Below are 20,294 nucleotides of genomic sequence, written 5' to 3'. Positions count from 1 at the left end.
GTATGAACTAGGTGGGCCAAAGGGCCTGTTCCATGCTGCATCTCTAAACCAAACGAAAATTCACTTATCTTCTTAGTGTTGTATTGGCATAGGAGGCCATTTGGTTCGTAATATCTGTGCTAGCTCCCAGCACAACAATCCCATCCTTTCAATTTATTTGCTCTTTCCTCATGGCTCTGCAATTGATTATGTTTATAGCAAGATTATAACCGCAATGAGTTAAAATATATCTTCACTCCTCTCTGAATTATTTGCCCAAACTTTAAATCTGTATTTATAAAGAATGAGCCAATGTAGCTGATCTAAACCAAACATGAACATGCACATATATCAAATCTCCTCTTGACTTGCTTTTGCTGCAGGGAGGAAACGTCAGCCTTATGTAGTGTCACCTTATCGGTGTGATTGTGAAGCAGTTATTTTCATTGCCATGGGGAATATTGCAACTAAGATTAACACAGCAAAATCAGATAAATAATCAGCCTCGGTTTTAACGAATGTACTCCTATTCAAATATTCCTCACAAGTTTGGTTTAAACAACTCACCATCTCCGGTGACAAAATATCCAGGAAACCTTTTAAAATAGATGGTTTCAAAACGTTCATGGTCACCATAGACGGTACGCATTATGGATGGCCAAGGCTTTTTGAATACCTGTGCAGGAAGAGGTTTCAATAATAACTTGTGTGAAGGAATATGGTCCACTTTCATAGGCAGAAATATTTTAAACAATTCATTTTGACATAAAATATTACAAAGACACAGATGAGTTAATTAGACCATGGGGATAACTGGTCAAATGACACAAAATAATTATTCTACGTAATTCACGACCTGGGAAGGTACAGAGTGCAGAATACATAGTTCTCAGTATCTTCCCCATTGCTCTACCTATTTGAAAATGGGTTAAAATCTGATTGTATTTATATATAGTATATTATCTAATCTGTTTGGATAGCAGGCAAAATAAAGCTTTCACTATACCTCGGTACATATGACAACAATAATAATAATAATAATAATAATATTCATTTATTGTCATTGCAACGAGTACAACAAAATTAAAAAATAGCCAATCCTGACGGTGCGTACAAACATATATGCAATAAATGCAAAAACAAATAAATACAATTATATTAAGTACAAAGATTTTTTAACGGTGTTGCGTAGTGCAGAAGGTAGTGTTCAGTTCTCGTATGGCCCTGGGGTAAAAACTGTTCTTAAGTCTGTTTGTTCGGGATTTGATCGACCTGAAACGTCGACCAGAGGGCAGATGAACAAACAGACGGTGGCCGGGGTGGGATGGATCTTTTATTATTTTGCCTGCTCTACTGAGGCAGCGTAGGCTGAACAGGTGCTCCAGGGAGGGCAGTGAGCAGCCGATGATCTTCTGGGCCGTTGTGATGACCCTCTGAAGCGCCTTCCTGTCCTTTTCTGAGCAGCTGGCATACCATGTGGTTATACAGTATGCCAGCACACTCTCGATGGAGCAGCGATAGAAGGACATCATGAGCTTCTCCTGCAGGTTGGTTTTCCTGAGGATCCTCAGGAAGTGGAGTCTCTGCTGTGCCTTCTTTACTGTGGTGATGGTGTTGGTAGACCAGGTAAGATCCTCTGCGATGTGCGTACCCAGGAACCTGAAAGCGGGTACCCTTTCCACACAGACCCCATTGATGTAGAGTGGGTCGTATTCTACACTGGTTTTCCTGAAGTCAATTATAAGTTCCTTTGTTTTGGAGGAGTTCAGGACAAGATTGTTCACTGAACACCATGCTGCCAGCCTTTGGATTTCATCCCTATAGGCTGTCTCATCTCCTTCTGAGATGAGTCCAACCACAGTCGTGTCATCCGCGAACTTGATGATGGTGTTGGTGGGATGGGTGGGGGCGCAGTCGTGAGTGTAGAGGGAGTAAAGGATGGGGCTCAACACACAGCCCTGTGGTGAGCCGGTGCTCAGTGTAATGGTGGAGGAGAGGTGAGGGTCTATTTTGACGGTCTGGGGGCGGTTGGTCAGGAAGTCCTTGATCCATTGGCAGATGGTTTGGGAAAATCCAAGGTCAGAAAGTTTGGTGACCAGTCTGCTCGGGATGACCGTGTTAAAAGCAGAGCTGAAGTCGAGGAAGAGCATCCTCACATAGCTCCCCTGGTGTTCAAGGTGGGTCAGTGCAGTGTGAAGACCATGTCGATGGCATCCCCTGTAGACCTATTTGCTCTGTAGGCAAACTGGTGTGGGTCGAAGGTGGGTGGGAGGCTGGCTTTGATGTGCTGCAGGACCAGTCTCTCGAAGCACTTTGTGATGACCGGTGTGAGTGCTACCGGACGGTAGTCGTTAAGACCGCTGATGACAGACTTTTTCAGCAGTGGGATGATTGTGGCGGACTTCAGGCAGGGAGGGATGGTGGATTTTAAAAGGGACAGGTTGAAGATTTTTGTGAAGACCTCATTTAATTGGTCTGCACATTCCCTCAGCACTCTGCCCGTCACACCATCGGGGCCTGCAGCTTTCCTGGGATTCACTGCTCTGAGCACGCGCTTAACATCATACTCCTGCACAGTGAAGGTGTTGCTGTCAGGTGCTGGAGAGGGTGTTATGTCTGCCACTGCAGCTTTCACCTCGAAACGAGCAAAGAAACAGTTAAGTTCCTCTGCCAGCGAGGCGTCGCCGTCGTGCGGTTGCTGGTCTTGTAGTTGGTGATGTGCTGGATGCCTTGCCATACCCGCCGTGGGTCATTGTTGGTAAAGTGGTCCTCAATCTTCCTCTTGTAGGACGCTTTGGCATCCTTGATGCCTCTCTTCAGGTTGGTTCTAGCAGCACTGTATAGAGCTCTATCACTAGACCTGAAGGCGGTGTTACGGTCCTTGAGGAGAGACCTGACATCCTTTGTCATCCAGGGCTTCTGATTGGGATACAACCGGATACGTTTGTCGACGGTGACATTGTCAACACAGTTTTGGATGTAGCAGAGTACAGTTGATGTATACTCCTCTAAGTCCTGATCCTCAAAAATATCCCAGTTGGTCCTTTCGAAGCAATCCTGCAGCTGCGAGGAAGCTCCTTCAGGCCATGTCTTAACAGTCTTTATGGTGACTGGAGCTTTCCTCCTGAGTGGGGTGTATGCTGGAGTTAAGAATATGGACAGGTGATCTGACTGCCCCAGGTGTGGTAGTGGTGCTGACCTGAAACCCTTCTTAATATTTGAATAAACCTTGTCTAGTGTGTTTTTCCCCCTGGTAGCACATCTTATGTGTTGTTCAAGTTTCGGGAGAACTGACTTTAGGTCTGCATGATTGAAGTCCCCGGCTATGATGTGGGCTGCTTCTGGATATGTGCTCTGTTGTGAGTTTATTGCACCGAGCAGGTAGCCTAAAGCTGTGCTAGCGTTAGCATTCGGTGGGATGTAGACTGCTGTTACTATAACCCCTGTAAATTCACGAGGAAGGTAAAAAGGCCTGCATTTAACTGTTAGGAACTCCAGATCAGGAGAACAGTGGCTGTCCATGATTTGGATGTTAGTGCACCAGTTGTTGTGCACGTAAATGCATAACCCCCCCCCCCTTGCTCTTACCGGAGTCGATGTTTCTGTCCCAACGAAACGCTGTACGCCCGGCTAGCTCAATGGCTCCATCTGGGATAAGTGGATGAAGCCATGTCTCTGTTACTAAGAGAATGCAACAGTCCTCCACGAGTTTGTTTGCTGATATCTGTAGTTTTAGTTCGTCCATTTTGTTGATGATGGATCTGGCGTTGGTGAGAAACATGCTGGGTAGCGGTGGTTTGTGTGGCTGTCTCTTTAGCTTGGCAAGTATACCGGACCGGCGTCCTCGCTTTTGCTTCCTGTTTCTCCTCCGCCTGCGATGCCTGTTCGCGCCGACAACTATCCACGGAGAGCCCGGTGTCCTGGCTATCTCTTCCGTTATATTTTGCGGGTGTGGAAATTCGCGCATAAGGTCCCGATTGCACTGGAATCCTATGATCAGAAGATCCTTGCGGTTGTAAGTAGGATTTGCCTGATTTGCCTGACTAAAATTGACTAACAGACATAACACAGATAACACACATAAAACGCACCGAAAGGGAGAGCTGTGAGCCGCTGCGTCCGTGCGCGCCGCCATCTTAAACCTAACCCTAGCCTGCACCAGACATCTCATATCTAATTCAAAACTGAGCTATCAGTGTACAAGGTATCTTATCTCCCAGGTAACTTTCTCGACCTAAGTTACACAGATGGAGCATTAAATAATTGCTCTCCAATACAACTACTGTTAATCTTATCTACAGATACAGCTTGATCTACAAGTCAGCAGTGGGTATTTGCAACTATTTAATTGCTTTAGAATTAGAGGTCGGTCACGATGGCGCAGCGGTAGAGTTGCTGCCTTACAGCGAATGCAGCGCCGGAGACCCGGGTTCCATCCTGACTACGGGTGCTGTCTGTACGGAGTTTGTACGTTCTCCCCGTGACCTGCGTGGGTTTTCTCCGAGATTTTCTGTTTCCTCCCACACTCAAAAGACATACAAGTTTGTAGGTTCATTGGCTTGGTAAATGTAAAAATTGTCCTGTGTATAGGATAGTGTTAATGTGCGGGGATCGCTGGTCGGCGCGGACTCGGTGGGCCGAAGGACCTGTTTCCGCGCTGTATCTCTAAACTAAATGAAATTTTGCTTGAACAAAGATTAACAAAATTTGTCAACAAACAAATTCTCTCCAGAACAAGTGTGATATGGCCGCCCCCTAATGGAGGGAGACGGAAGCAAAGCTCAGATATCAACTCTTCACATTCCAAGCACCAAGAATGGACTTTGCATTCATACTTCTTGAGGAAGGTTGCAAAGTTTTTACACTCAAAATGCACACAGTCTAGCTTCTGAAAAATGTTCCCCACCACACTTGGCAAATAAAGATTTTGTGTTTACTCCCTGGTCTACAATCTCTCCAAACAGAGAACAAACATTTAGGCACAAAGACACAATGTGCTGGAGTAACTCAGTGGGACAGGCAGCATCTCTGGAGAGGAGGAGTGGGTAATGTTTCAGGTAGAGACTCCTCTTCAGACTTCTGAACATTCAGGCACCACTGAAAAGCAAGTCCATGTGTTGGGAGTAGGGTTGCCAACTGTCCCGTATTAGCCGGGACATCCCGTATTTTGGGCTAAATTAGTTTGTCCTGTACGGCACCGCCTTTGTCCCGTATTAGTAGGGTTGCCAACTTCCTCACTCCCAAATAAGGGACAAAGGCTGACGTCACCACCCCGCGCCCCACGTGACCTGCCATTGGTGGAGCGGGAACACGTGGCCGCTGGCTGGATGAGATCACATGGGGCGGTGACGTTGCCTTGTCCCATATTTGGGAGTGAGGAAGTTGGCAACCCTAGTTGGGAGTTAACCACAAACATCAGAGGCAACACTCTTCCTGCCAATGTCCTCACCAACCCACCCATCCCATCCAGGGCTCATTGCCCTACCGCTGGACACCACTCTGGGTCTCAGTTGATCTCATCAGACACCCAGAGTCAACAGAAGTGGAGTACACGTGAGTCATCACCAACAAGGGACAGGTGGAGAGAAAAGGGTTTCAGATGCAATCTTAATGCAGCAAAAGCTACCGTCCTGCATACCAGATAGCCCTCAGCCTCTCCTTCCAACTCTTCTCCTGATTCATTAAGAATGGCAGGAACCACACCAAAGAAGGGAAAAGTCTGAAAGAGAATTTATTGTATACATTAGAGATTACAATTTAAGAGATCTATAATTTTGATAAAACTCTGTAATGAAACTTCAGTACAGTACAGCACAGGAACAGGCCCTTCAGCCTGCAGTGTCCAAGCAGAACATGACACCAAGTTACTCTAAGTGATCCATATTGCTTAATTCCCCGCAAATCTATATGCCTATCTAAAAAAAATCCTCTTAGATGCCACTCTTATATCTGCCTTCACAACCACTGGCGGCACGTTCTAGACACCACCCTCTGTGTAAACAAACTCATCACGCATCAACTCCTTTAAACTCTCATCTTAAAGCTACGCCCTCTAGTATTTGATACCTCCACCATGGGAGAAAGGTTCTGACTGTCTACCCCATTTATGCTGCTCATAATTTTATAAACTTTTATCAGAGTCTCTCCTCACCCTCCAACACTTTTACAGAAAACAATCTAGCTAATACCCTCTAACCCAAGCAGCATTCCGGAAAACTTCGCCATCGCCTCTGCATCCTTTGTGCACTGGAGCGACCAGAACTGCACCTAGCAGTTATGCTGCTGCACAGCATGGGAACAGGCCCTTCAGCCCAACATTTCCATGCCGACTAGTTGGCACACAGGACTCCTGATATACTTCTTCTCTTTTATTTTTATGCTGTCCTTGACTGCACTTGTCAGCCACGGGTGCCTCTTACTCCCCTTAGAATCTTTCCTCCTCTGAGATAAATTGATCCTGCAACTTCTGCATTGTTCCCAGGAATACCTGCCATTGCTGTTCCACCATCTTCCCTGCTAGGGCCTCCTTCCAGTCAAATCTGGCCAGCTCATGCCTCTGTAATCCCCTGACACCTCCGATTTTCCCTTCTCCCTCTCAATTTGTAGAGTAAAACTTATCAATATTGTGATCACTGCATCCTAATGGCTCTTTTACCTCGAGTCCCCTTATCAGATCAGGTTCATTACACAACACTAAATCCAGAATGTGGGAGGAAACTCATGCCAGTGTGCTGTTGTGATAAAATTTGAAGCGTTTATCAGTTTGAAGTCGTGAGCTGTTGCCTCAGATCATGACATGGGGAAATAAAACAAATTGCCAGAACCTCTTGTGCATGTGAAATGCCACAGGATTGTTGAACACAAATCACACACAATAGCATTTTTTCATCCCAGTTTCATCAGGCAACTGAACCATCATAACACAACTAGAGAGCAGTTCTGAACTACTATCTACCTCATTGGTGACCCTCGAACTATCTTTTCACAAAATGCTGGAGTAACTCAGCAGGTCAGGCAGCATCTCAGGAGAGAAGGAATGGGTGACGTTTCGGGTCGAGACCCTTCTTCAGACTTGCCATCAGTCTGAAGAAGGGTCTCGACCCAAAACGTCACCCATTCCTTCTCTCCTGAGATGCTGCCTGACCTGCTGAGTTTCTCCAGCGTTTTGTGAATAAATACCTTCGATTTGTACCAGCATCTGCAGTTATTTTCTTACTCAAACTATCTTTGATCAGACTTCGCTGGCTTTTATAGCACTAAACGTTATTCCCTTATCATGCATCTGTACACTGTGAATGGCTCAATTGTAATCATGTACAGTTTTTCCGCTGGCAGGTTAGCACGCAACAAAAGCTTGTCACTGTACCTCGGTACAAATGACAATTAACTAAACCAAACCATTTTCTGTCCAAGTTGATGATTGACATGTTACTCACAGCTGATCCTGGCTTCAGTGGAATGGCAACTGGGAGAGGAGTTAACATGTGCCCACCCTAGGAACAAAGAACACATTATCCATTTCACAGGCGAAGAGCCAACTACCACAGCTGAAAGTGAGCAAACAAACAGAACGTACAATAGTTGGAGAAAGTCAGTCGTGTGGAATCTTCTAGAAGCCACCCTGTTCGTGGACTATCATATCTGGCCGCTTTTCAGCTTAAATAATTTAATGCAATTTTCTGCCAATCCAAAACTTATATTTCAATCAAAGGAAATTTACATTTAAATAATTCAATTGCCAGATTTCCTCGGCAGCACAGTTGCGCAATGTAAATTATGAGCAAATAGATTTGGCAAGAGTGGGAGTGCAGCTGGCCAAAACCCGTAACATCATCAGGACATTTATAAAGGGGTTTATAGATCAGCAACCGCCAGGCTCTGGAACATTGCACACAAACCACAATTTATGGTCATCTACGCATTGCAGGTTTCGGTTTTGCACCATTATGGATCCAAAACATCATCTGCCCATTTCTCTCCACTCACGCAATCCTACCTCAGCAACCATGAGCTAATATGGGCTTTATTTTAGTTGCACTGCAAACTTAGGTTTTTGCACTTATTTGGTCCGATTATCTAGTATTACTGATTATTAATTTATTGTACAGTTATTATATTTATTTGCATGTTGTTACATTAATGGGCCTGCAAACCGCAGCAAGTAAGAATTTCATTATTCTGTGCTGGCACGTATACAATTAAACACTCTTGGCTCTCTTGAGAAACTGAAAATTACAACATTGAGCAAAGAGGACAAATCATTCAGTGAGCAAAATATAATTTATAGTGCACAGTGATAATACATGACATCATTTCCCTTCCATCTGCAGTTAAAGTTACACATGGACAATTTGTATTTAGTCAGTCTGCCTTCAATAATGAATCACTGTTCCAGGTGTACAGTTTGTATTCAATCTCAGTCTGCCTTCAATAATCAGTTGAAGTTATACATGTAGTTCACATTTATAATCTGTCTGCTTTCAATAAGCAGTCGAGATTGCACACATGTAGTTTGTACTCCGTCCCGCTCTGACCTGCACCGTCCGTCACCCTCTCCGTCCCGCACCGTCCCGGCCTGACCCTCTCCGTCCCGGCCTGACCCTCTCCGTCCCGGCCTGACCCTCTCCGTCCCGCACCGTCCCGCACCGTCCCGGCCTGACCCTCTCCGTCCCGGCCTGACCCTCTCCGTCCCGCACCATCCCAGCCTGACCCTCTCCGTCCCGGCCTGACCCTCTCCGTCCCGCACCGTCCCGGCCTGACCCTCTCCGTCCCGGCCTGACCCTCTCCGTGCCGGCCTGACCCTCTCCGTCCCGCACCGTCCCGGCCTGACCCTCTCCGTCCCGGCCTGACCCTCTCCGTCCCACTCTATCCCGCACCGTCCCGCACCGTCCCGCTCTATCCCGCACCGTCCGTCCTGGCCTGCCTTCAATGATGTCGAGGAGCCACAAGGGCACTATTTGTACTCACAGTCTCCGTCTGCCAGAAGGTGTCCATGATGGGACACCTCCCGTTACCGATCACCTTGTAGTACCACTGCCAGGCCTCAGGGTTTATGGGTTCTCCCACCGTCCCAAGGATCTTCAGCGACTGCCGACTGAACCTGAAGGGGAATAAATCCACACGAGCTGTGTAACTTCAAACACAGAACTGCCACACATCCAATTACCATATAACCATATAACAACTACAGCACGGAAACAGGCCTGTTCGGCCCTACCAGTCCACGCCGACCACTCTCTCTGACCTAGTCTCATCTACCTGCACTCAGACCATAACCCTCCAATCCCCTCTCATCCATATACCTATCCAATTTACTCTTAAATAATAAAATCGAGCCTGCCTCCACCACTTCCACCGGAAGCCCATTCCATACAGCCAGCACCCTCTGAGTAAAGAAATTACCCCTCATGTTACCCCTAAACTTTTGTCCCTCAATTCTAAAGTTATGTCCCCTTGTTGGAATCTTCCCCACTCTCAAGGGGAAAATCCTACCCACGTCAACTCTGTCCGTCCCTCTTAAAATTTTAAAAACCTCTATCAAGTCCCCCCTCAACCTTCTACGCTCCAAAGAATAAAGACCCAACCTGTTCAACCTCTCTCTGTAGCTTAAGTGCTGAAACCCAGGCAACATTCTAGTAAATCTCCTATGTACCCTCTCCATTTTGTCGACATCCTTCCTATAATTTGGCGACCAGAACTGCACACCATACTCCAGATTCGGCCTCACCAATGCCCTGTACAATTTTAACGTTACATCCCAACTTCTATATTCGATGCTCTGATTTATAAAGGCAAGCATACCAAACGCCTTCTTCACCACCCTATCCACATGAGATTCCACCTTCAGGGAACAATGCACAGTTATTCCCAGATCCCTCTGTTCCACTGCATTCCTCAATTCCCTACCATTTACCCTGTACGTCCTATTTTGATTTGTCCTACCAAAATGCAGCACCTCACACTTATCAGCATTAAACTCCATCTGCCATCTTTCAGCCCACCCTTCCAAAAGGCCCAAGTCTCTCTGTAGACTTTGAAACTCTACTTCATTATTAACTACACCACCTATCTTAGTATCATCTGCATATTTACTAATCCAATTTGCCACACCATCATCCAGATCATTAATGTAAATGACAAACAACAGTGGACCCAACACAGATCCTTGGGGTACTCCACTAGACACTGGCCTCCAACCTGACATACAGTTGTCAACCATTACCCTCTGGTATCTCCCATTCAGCCATTGTTGAATCCATCTTGCAACCTCACTATTAATACCCAACGATTTAACCTTCTTAATCAACCTACCATGTGGAACCTTGTCAAATGCCTTACTGAAGTCCATATAGACAACATCCACAGCCTTGCCCTTATCAATTTCCCTGGTAACCTCTTCAAAAAATTCAAGAAGATTTGTCAAACATGACCTTCCAGGCACAAATCCATGTTGACTGTTTCTAATCAGGCCTTGTTTATCCATATAATTATATATATTGTCCCTAAGTATCTTTTCCATTAATTTTCCCACCACAGACGTCAAACTAACAGGTCTATAATTGCTAGGTTTACTTTTAGAACCTTTTTTAAACAAAGGCACAACATGCACAATGCGCCAATCTTCCGGCACCATCCCCGTTTCTAATGACGTTTGAAATATTTCCGTCATAGCCCCTGCTATTTCTGCACTAACTTCCCTCAATGTCCTAGGGAATATCCTATCAGGACCTGGAGACTTATCCACTTTTATATTTTTCAAAAGTGTCCGTACCTCCTCTTCTTTAATCCTCATAATTTCCATCACTACTCTACTTGTTTCGCTTACCTCACATAATTCAATATCCTTCTCCTCGGTGAATACCGAAGAAAATAAATTGTTTAATATCTCCCCCATTTCTTCCGGCTCAGCACATAGCTGTCCACTCTGACTCTCTAATGGACCAATTTTATCCCTCGCTATCCTTTTGCTATCGACATATCTGTAGAGCCCCTTGGGGTTTACTTTTACATTACTTGCCAAAGCAACCTCATATCTTTTTTTTGCTTTTCTAATTTCCTTCTTAAGATTCCTTTTACATTCTTTATATTCCTCAAGAACCTCATTTACTCCCTGCCGCTTATATTTATTGTATATCTCCCTCTTTTTCCGAACCAAGTGTCCAATTTCCCTGGAAAACCACGGCTCTTTCAAATTATTATTCTTTCCTTTCCACTGAACAGGGACATAAAGACTCTGTACTCTCAAAATTTCACCTTTAAATATCCTCCATTTCTCTATTATATACTTTTCATAAAACAAAATGTCCCATTGCACTCCTTTTAAATCCTTTCTCATCTCCTCAAAATTAGCCTTTCTCCAATCCAAAATCTCAACCCTTGGTCCAGATTTGACCTTCTCCATAATTATATTGAAACTAATGGCATTGTGATCACTAGACCCAAAGTGCTCCTCAATTGGTTGGCGGACAGGAAGCAAAGAGTAGGAATAAACGGGTCCTTTTCGGAATGGCAGGCAGTGACTAGTGGGGTACCGCAAGGCTCAGTGCTGGGACCCGAGTTATTTACAGTGTATATTAATGATTTGGACGAGGGAATTGAATGCAACATCTCTAAATTTGCGGATGACACGAAGCTGGGTGGTAGTGTTAGCTGCGAGGAGGATGCTAGGAGGCTGCAGAGTGACTTGGATAGATTAGGCGAGTGGGCAAATGCATGGCAGATGCAATATAATGTGGATAAATGTGAGGTTATCCACTTTGGCGGCAAGAACAGGAAAGCAGAGTATTACCTGAATGGTGACCGATTGGGAGAAGGGGAGATGCAACGTGACCTGGGTGTCATGGTGCACCAGTCATTGAAAGCAAGCATGCAGGTGCAGCAGGCAGTGAAGAAAGCGAATGGTATGTTGGCATTCATAGCAAGAGGATTTGAGTTTAGGAGCAGGGAGGTTCTGCTGCAGTTGTACAGGGCCTTGGTGAGACCGCACCTGGAGTATTGTGTGCAGTTTTGGTCTCCTAACCTGAGGAAAGACGTTCTTGCCTTAGAGGGAGTACAGAGAAGGTTCACCAGATTGATCCCTGGGATGGCGGGACTTACATATGAGGAAAGACTAGATAGACTGGGCTTGTACTCGCTGGAATTTAGAAGACTGAGGGGGGATCTTATAGAAACATATAAAATTCTTAAGGGGTTGGAGAGGCTAGATGCGGGAAGATTGTTCCCGATGTTGGGGGAGTCCAGAACCAGGGGTCACAGCTTAAGGATAAGGGGGAAGTCTTTTAGGACCGAGATGAGAAAACATTTCTTCACACAGAGAGTGGTGAGTCTGTGGAATTCTCTGCCACAGAAGGTAGTTGAGGCCAGTTCATTGGCTATATTTAAGAGGGAGTTAGATGTGGCCCTTTTTGCTAAAGGGATCAGGGGGTATGGCGAGAAGGCAGGTACTGGCTACTGAGCTGAATGATCAGCCATGATCATATTGAATGGCGGTGCAGGCTCGAAGGTCCGAATGGCCTACTCCTGCTCCTATTTTCTATGTTTCTATGTCTATGTTTCTAACACATACCTCCGTCACCTGACCCGTCTCATTTCCCAACAGGAGGTCCAACACTGCCCCTTCTCTGGTAGGTACCTCTACGTATTGCTGCAAAAAACTATCCTGCACACATTTTACAAACTCCAAACCATCCAGCCCTTTAACAGAATGTGATTCCCAGTCTATGTACGGAAAATTGAAATCACCCACAATCACTACTCTGTGTTTACTACTAATATCTGCTATCTCCTTACATATTTGCTCTTCCAATTCTCGTTCCCTATTTGGCGGTCTATAATACACCCCTATAAGTGTTGCTAAACCTTTCTCATTTCTGAGTTCCACCCAAACAGCCTCCCTAATCGAGCCTTCTAGTCTGTCCTGCCAAAGCACTGCTGTGATATCCTCCCTGACAAGCAATGCAACACCCCTACCTCTTGCTCCTCCGATTCTATCACATCTGAAACAATGAAATCCTGGAATATTTAATTGCCAATCGCAACCCTCCTGCAACCATGTTTCACTGATCGCCACAACATCATACTTCCAAATGTCAATCCAGGCTCTAAGCTCATCCACCTTTCTTACAATGCTCCTAGCATTAAAATATACACATTTAAGGGACCCATCATTTCTTATTCTCAGTTTATTTCTTTTCACTTCTTTCTCTCCTACATATTGGGTCTGAGTGTTTCCATTTTCTGCCTCCTGCCTCACACACTGCCTATTAGCTATCTGTGTTTGAGTCCCTCCCCCCCAACCGTACTAGTTTAAAGTCTCCGCAATTACCTTAGCAAATCTCCCCGCCAGGATATTGGTTCCCCTCAGGTTCAGATGCAACCCGTCCTTTTTGTACAGGTCATACTTCCCCCAGAAGAGGTCCCAATGATCCAGAAACTTGAATCCCTGCTCCAGTCCCTCAGCCACGTATTTATCCTCCACCTCACTCCATTCCTATTCTCACTATTGCGTGACACAGGTAGTAAGCCTGAGATTATCGCTTTGAAAGTCCTTTTTTTTAAAACTCTCTTCCTAGCCCCCCTAAATTCTCCTTTCAGGACCTCTTCCCTTATCCTACCTATATTGTTGGTACCTATATGTACCACGACCCCTGGTTCCTCTCCCTCCCCTTTCAGGATATCCTGGACACGCTCAGACACATCCCGGACACCGGCACAAAGGAGGCAAACCACCATCCGGGTCTCCCGACTGCGTCCACAGAATCGCCTATCTGACCCCCTCACTATAGAGTCCCCTATCACTATCGCTCTCTTCTTCCTTTCCCTACCCTTCTGAGCAACAGGGCCGGACTCCGTGCCAGAGGCCCGGGCGCCGTCGTTGCCCCCAGGTAGGCTGTACTCCCCAACAACACCTAAACAGGAGTATTTATTACCAAGGGGTACATCCACTGGGGTACTCTCTAGTCCCTGCCTCTGCTCCTTACCCTCCCTAACCGTGACCCACTTGTCTACCTCCCGTGGTCTTGGAGTGACCACCTCTCTATAACTCCTCTCTATAACCTCCTCACTCTCCCTGACCAGACGGAGGTCATCAATCTGCCGCTCCAGGTTCCTAATACGGTCCCTTAGGAGCCCCATCTCGTCGCACCTGGCGCAGATGTGGATGTCTGGAAGACTATCAGACTCCCAGATTCCCCACATCCGACACCCAGAACAATAAACTGCCCTGGCACTCATACTCCCCAAACAAAGCCCCATGCTCGGTTTCTAAACCTACCGCCCGGCCGCTACTCCAACCGCCCACCCAAAAGAACTGAGTGATCTCCTGGGAGAGGCGAAAAACCGGATTTAAAAACCCAGGCCAATTTGGGAAACAAAATCCGGGAAATTCCTCTCCGACCCCAAGCTAGGCGATCGAAACTTGTCCGGGAGATCACACAGGTCTTACTCCTTACTAACTATTAAATAATATCATTTTGACGACACGAGGGACTGCAGATGCTGGAATCCTGAGCAAAATAAAGTGCTGGAGGAACTCAGCGGGTCAGGCAGCGTCTGTGGAGGGAATGGGCAAACAACATTTCTTAAAGACTTGAAAAAGGATGTTGGCCTGAAACGTCACACTAGTTCCCACCATCCCACCTTCTCATCCACTTCTTACACTCGAAGCAAATTACAGAGGGCCAATTAACCTACAAACCTGCGTGTCTTTGGGATGTGGGAGGAAACCGGAGCACCCGGAGGAAACCCACGCGGTTACAGGGGGAACGTGCAAACTCCACACAGACAGCACCCGAGGTCAGGATCGAACCCAGGCCGTCTCTCGCACTGTGAGGCAGCAGCACTACCTGCTGCACCACTCCGCTGCCCTCTGCCTGTACAAAACAATCTTGTATTTAATTGATGAGAAGAATGAGGAAAGTTTTGAAAAAGTTCTCACCTTTTCACAGGCCCATCTCCATATTTCATTAACAATCGAATAGCTGTGGGGGCTGTGTAAAATGTCGTCACTTTGTATTTATCAATTATCTCCCAAAATCGACTTGAATCCGGATAAGTCGGGACACCTTCAAACTGGAACAAAGTTCGACAAATCATTATTTAAATAAAAGACCCAAACAACTACATGTACTGGTCATAGTGGTTCAAAAAGTCCCGATTCTAATAGAGTTTGGCTTGATTGTATTTAAGTATGGTATTATCTGATCTGATTGGATTGCATGCAAAACGAAGCTTTTCACTGTACCTTGTGGATAGATGAACGTTTCGGATTCGGATCCCTCTTCTGTGATTGTGGTGGTTGGGTGGGAGGAGAGGCAAGACAAAGCATAGCAAGTGATAGGTGGATACCTGTGGAGGGGGGGGGGGTTGATAGGCAGATGGTTGAACAAGGGCCAGAGAGGAAGAGAGAAAAAGTGTGATACGAGGATAAAGGACAGCGTAGGTTCACTAGGTTAATTCTCGGAATGGCGGGACTGTCGTATGTTGAAAGGCTGGAGCAATTAGGCTTGTATACACTGGAATTTAGAAGGATGAGGGGGGATCTTATTGAAACATATAAGATAATTAGGGGATTGGACACATTAGAGGCAGGAAACATGTTCCCAATGTTGGGGGAGTCCAGAACAAGAGGCCACAGTTTAAGAATAAGGGGTAGGCCATTTAGAACGGAGATGAGGAAGAACTTTTTCAGTCAGAGATTGGTGAAGGTGTGGAATTCTCTGCCTCAGAAGGCAGTGGAGGCCAGTTCGTTGGATGCTTTCAAGAGAGAGCTGGATAGAGCTCTTAAGGATAGCGGAGTGAGGGGGTATGGGGAGAAGGCAGGAACGGGGTACTGATTGAGAGTGATCAGCCATGATCGCATTGAATGGCGGTGCTGGCTCGAAGGGCTGAATGGCCTACTCCTGCACCTATTGTCTATTGATATAGGTGGATGGGGATGGGGAGAGGTGGGTGTGAATCTCGGTGGGGCACAGGGAAGGGGGGGGTCACACAAGCGGAATACGAGGTGCTGTTTCTCTAGTTTGCGGGCAGCCTCACTCTGGCAATGGAGGCAGCCCAGGACAAGACGATCACTAGGGGAATGGGAATTAAAATAGATAGCAGCCGAGAGATCCAGCAGGCCATGTGCTGGGTGAAATGTTTGGAGCCGTTCATTTGACCAGTAAACCATCTCGATATTCCAGTACTAACCATCACACTTGTAGCACCATTGGCCAGAGGTCCATAAGTGACATACGAATGCCCCGTAACCCATCCAATATCAGCCGTACACCAATAGACATCATCGGGCTGGTAGTTAAACACGTATTTAAAGGTTGTGGCAGTGTAAAGTAGATAGCCTGCAATTGTGTGCTGCACTCCCTTAAAGAAAGCAAAAAGATTTGATCACCAATTGTTATGGACCTTTCATTAAACAAATATGTCGGGAAGAAAGTTCTGTCGGTAGTATGTCAATGATATACACTTCAGTTCAACAGTTTTGACACTCTAGTCTAGCAGGGTTTTAAATGACGGATTGAAAGACACAGAATGGAAGCAGGCTCTTTGGCCGAGCGAGTCCACACTATCGATCACCAGTTCACACTAGTTCCACGTTATCCTACTTTCACATCCACTTCCTACACCAGAGACCAATTAACCTGCAACCCCGCGTGTCTCTGGACTGGTGGAGGAAACCGGACCAGTCAGAGAAAACACGCGTAGTCATGGGGAGAACATGCAAACTCCACACAGACAGCACTCAAAAGTCAGGATGGAACCTGGGGAGCTAGTGCTGTGAGACAGCAGCTCTACCAGCTGCACAATTGGCCAACCCTGTTCTAGTTACTGCTTAGAACAGTGGCAGCAAGTACTGGTCGAGCAACAAAAGAATTGATGGAAATAATGCTCTAAAATGCGTACATGATTCTGCAACCAAGGGAGAAGCCTAGATCCATTCACCACAGGGCAGGACTTTGGGAGATTGTGACTGGGCTGGCTGAAAATCAGTAAAGTGATCATTGTTGGTCTTGGTATGATGCTTGGCACAGCCATTGTGGGCTGAAAGAAAAAAAACTGCAGATGCTGGTATAAATCGAAGGTAGACACAAAATGCTGGAGTAACTCAGCGGGTCAGGCAACTTCTCGGGAGAGAAGGAATGGGTGACGTTTCGAGTGGAAACCCTTCTTCACACTGATGTTAGGGAGGGAGTGGAACATTTGTCCGAAACGTCACACTTTCCTTCTCTCCTGAGATGCTGCCTGACCCGCTGAGTTACTCCAGCATTTTGTGTCTCTTTGTGGACTGAAGGGCCAGTTCCTCTTCTGTGCTGTTCCACACTGCATGGGTTGGAATACAAAGGGTGTAACTCGTAATAAAGACGCTGGCAGTCGGCCAGGATAGAGAGTTTGCTGGAGCGTGCTTGATAGGTTTGCCGTGGGTCGGACTAAGCAAAGTGACTCGCATGGTATTGGCGCTACAGTGGAGATTGGAGTGACAACTAGTTGCAATGGACCGCCTATTAATTCAACAGTGCTTTGATGAAAATGTTTTAAATGACGGCTAATACAGACTGAACCACTATCTTCTGCTGGCTAGGCCTAGCATGATGTCAGGGGTCAGGAGGAGGTGAGGTTAGCTTTGCCATTAACACAAGAGCCGGACTGTCCAGGCCATACATCAGGACTATTTTCCGGTGGCAATCTGCCAAATTTGCAATTACATTATTAATTAAATCAAACAAACTTCTCTCAAGGCAGCACTGCCTTTGAAATTACTTGTAATAAAATGCTGCACAATCTGTCACTCCAGTTAATAATTAAACTCTTTCAACAAGAAGCAGAGATGTGATGTCTCCTCTCATAATTCCATACCACTGGCTACGGAGACTGGGGCTAGTCTTTCCTCAGTCGAGGAACTCTGCATGAATTGGGTTGTGCTGGCTACATACCGAAGATAGACACTCAGTGGAGTAACTCAGCGGGACAGGCAACATCTCTGATGTGTGCCCTGAACAGCCTTTCCTTCCCTCCAGAGATACTGCCTGACTTGCTCAGGAAAGAGAGTTTGTAGAGTGCCTTCGAGATGGATTCTTAGAACAGCTTGTACTGGAGCCTACCAGGGAGAAGGCAATTCTGGATTTAGTGTTGTGTAATGATCCTGATCTGATAAGGGGACTAGAGGTAAAAGAGCCATTAGGAGGCAGTGATCACAACATGATAAGTTTTACTCTGCAAATGGAAAGGCAGAAGGGAAAATCGGAAGTGTCGGTATTACAGTATAGCAAAGGGGATTACAGAGGCATGAGGCAGGAGCTGGCCAAAATTGACTGGAAGGAGGCCCTAGCAGGGAAGACGGTAGAACAGCAATGGCAGGTATTCCTGGGAATAATGCAGAGGTTGCAGGATCAATTTATTCCAAAGAGGTGGAAAGACTCTAAGGGGAGTAAGAGACACCTGTGGCTGACAAGGGAAGTCAGGGACAGCATAAAAATTAAGGAGAGGAAGTATAACATAGCAAAGAAGAGTGGGAAGACAGAGGATTGGGACTCTTTTAAAGAGCAACAAAAGTTAACTAAAAAGGCAATACGGGGAGAAAAGATGAGGTACGAGGGTAAACTAGCCAATAATATAAAGGAGGATAGCAAAAGTTTTTTTAGGTACGTGAAGAGGAAAAAAATAGTCAAGGCAAATGTGGGTCCCTTGAAGACAGAAGCAGGGGAATTTATTATGGGGAACAAAGAAATGGCAGACGAGTTAAACCGTTACTTTGGATCTGTCTTCACTGAGGAAGATACACACAATCTCCCAAATGTTCTAGGGGCCGGAGAACCTAGGGTGATGGAGGAACTGAAGGAAATCCACATTAGGCAGGAAATGGTTTTGGGTAGACTGATGGGACTGAAGGCTGATAAATCCCCAGGGCCTGATGGTCTGCATCCCAGAGTACTTAAGGAGGTGGCTCTAGAAATAGTGGAAGCATTGGAGATCATTTTTCAATGTTCTATAGATTCAGGATCAGTTCCTGTGGATTGGAGGATAGCAAATGTTATCCCACTTTTTAAGAAAGGAGGGAGAGAGAAAACGGGTAATTATAGACCAGTTAGTCTGACATCAGTGGTGGGGAAGATGCTGGAGTCAATTATAAAAGACGAAATTGCTGAGCATTTGGATAGCAGTAACGGGATCATTCCGAGTCAGCATGGATTTACGAAGGGGAAATCATGCTTGACAAATCTACTGGAATTTTTTGAGGATGTAACTAGGAAAATTGACAAGGGAGTCAGTGGATGTGGTGTACCTCGACTTTCAGAAAGCCTTCGACAAGGTCCCACATAGGAGATTAGTGGGCAAAATTAGGGCACATGGTATTGGGGGTAGGGTACTGACATGGATAGAAAATTGGTTGACAGACACGGCACGGTAGCGCAGCGGTAGAGTTGCTGCTTTACAGCGAATGCAGCGCCGGAGACTCAGGTTCGATCCTGACTACGGGTGCTGCACTGTAAGGAGTTTGTACGTTCTCCCCGTGACCTGCGTGGGTTTTCTCCGAGATCTTCGGTTTCCTCCCACACTCCAAAGACGTACAGGTATGTAGGTTAATTGGCTGGGTAAATGTAAAAATTGTCCCTAGTGGGTGTAGGATAGTGTTAATGTGCGGGGATCGCTGGGCACGGACTTGGTGGGCCGAAAAGGCCTGTTTCCGGCTGTATATATATGATATGATATGATATGATGATAAAGCAAAGAGTGGGGATAAATGGGTCCCTTTCGGAATGGCAGGCAGTGACCAGTGGAGTACCGCAAGGTTCGGTGCTGGGACCCCAGCTATTTACGATATACATTAATGACTTAGACGAAGGGATTAAAAGTACCATTAGCAAATTTGCAGATGATACTAAGTTGGGGGGTAGTGTGAATTGTGAGGAAGATGCAATAAGGCTGCAGGGTGACTTGGACAGGTTGTGTGAGTGGGCGGATACATGGCAGATGCAGTTTAATATAGATAAGTGTGAGGTTATTCACTTTGGAAGTAAGAATAGAAAGGCAGATTATTATCTGAATGGTGTCAAGTTAGGAGGAGGGGTTCAACGAGATCTGGGTGTCCTAGTGCATCAGTCAATGAAAGGAAGCATGCAGGTACAGCAGGCAGTGAAGAAAGCCAATGGAATGTTGGCCTTCGTAACAAGAGGAGTTGAGTATAGGAGCAAAGAGGTCCTTCTACAGTTGTACCAGGCCCTGGTGAGACCGCACCTGGAGTACTGTGTGCAGTTTTGGTCTCCAAATTTGAGGAAGGATATTCTTGCTATGGAGGGCGTGCAGCGTAGGTTCACTAGGTT

General features: G+C 46.1%; 1 protein-coding gene across 4 annotated transcripts in view; it reads right to left on the bottom strand.

Annotated features, from left to right (window-relative positions):
- Positions 1-20,294, bottom strand: part of acss2 (acyl-CoA synthetase short chain family member 2) — a 52,196-nt gene that overhangs the window by 6,207 nt on the left and 25,695 nt on the right. For all 4 annotated transcript variants that reach the window (XM_078419178.1, XM_078419176.1, XM_078419177.1 and 1 more), the window contains 6 exons: positions 16,168-16,338; positions 14,915-15,048; positions 8,947-9,079; positions 7,416-7,472; positions 5,618-5,698; positions 547-655 (listed from right to left, as the gene is read on the bottom strand). In XM_078419178.1, coding sequence (XP_078275304.1) covers positions 547-655; positions 5,618-5,698; positions 7,416-7,472; positions 8,947-9,079; positions 14,915-15,048; positions 16,168-16,338 — 685 coding nt within the window. The remainder of the gene's footprint in view (positions 1-546; positions 656-5,617; positions 5,699-7,415; positions 7,473-8,946; positions 9,080-14,914; positions 15,049-16,167; positions 16,339-20,294) is intronic.

This window comes from Rhinoraja longicauda, chromosome 22 (assembly GCF_053455715.1).
Source record: "Rhinoraja longicauda isolate Sanriku21f chromosome 22, sRhiLon1.1, whole genome shotgun sequence".
In the NCBI taxonomy this organism is placed as follows: Eukaryota; Metazoa; Chordata; class Chondrichthyes; order Rajiformes; family Arhynchobatidae; genus Rhinoraja; species Rhinoraja longicauda.
This window is presented reverse-complemented; position numbering and strand designations above follow the sequence as displayed.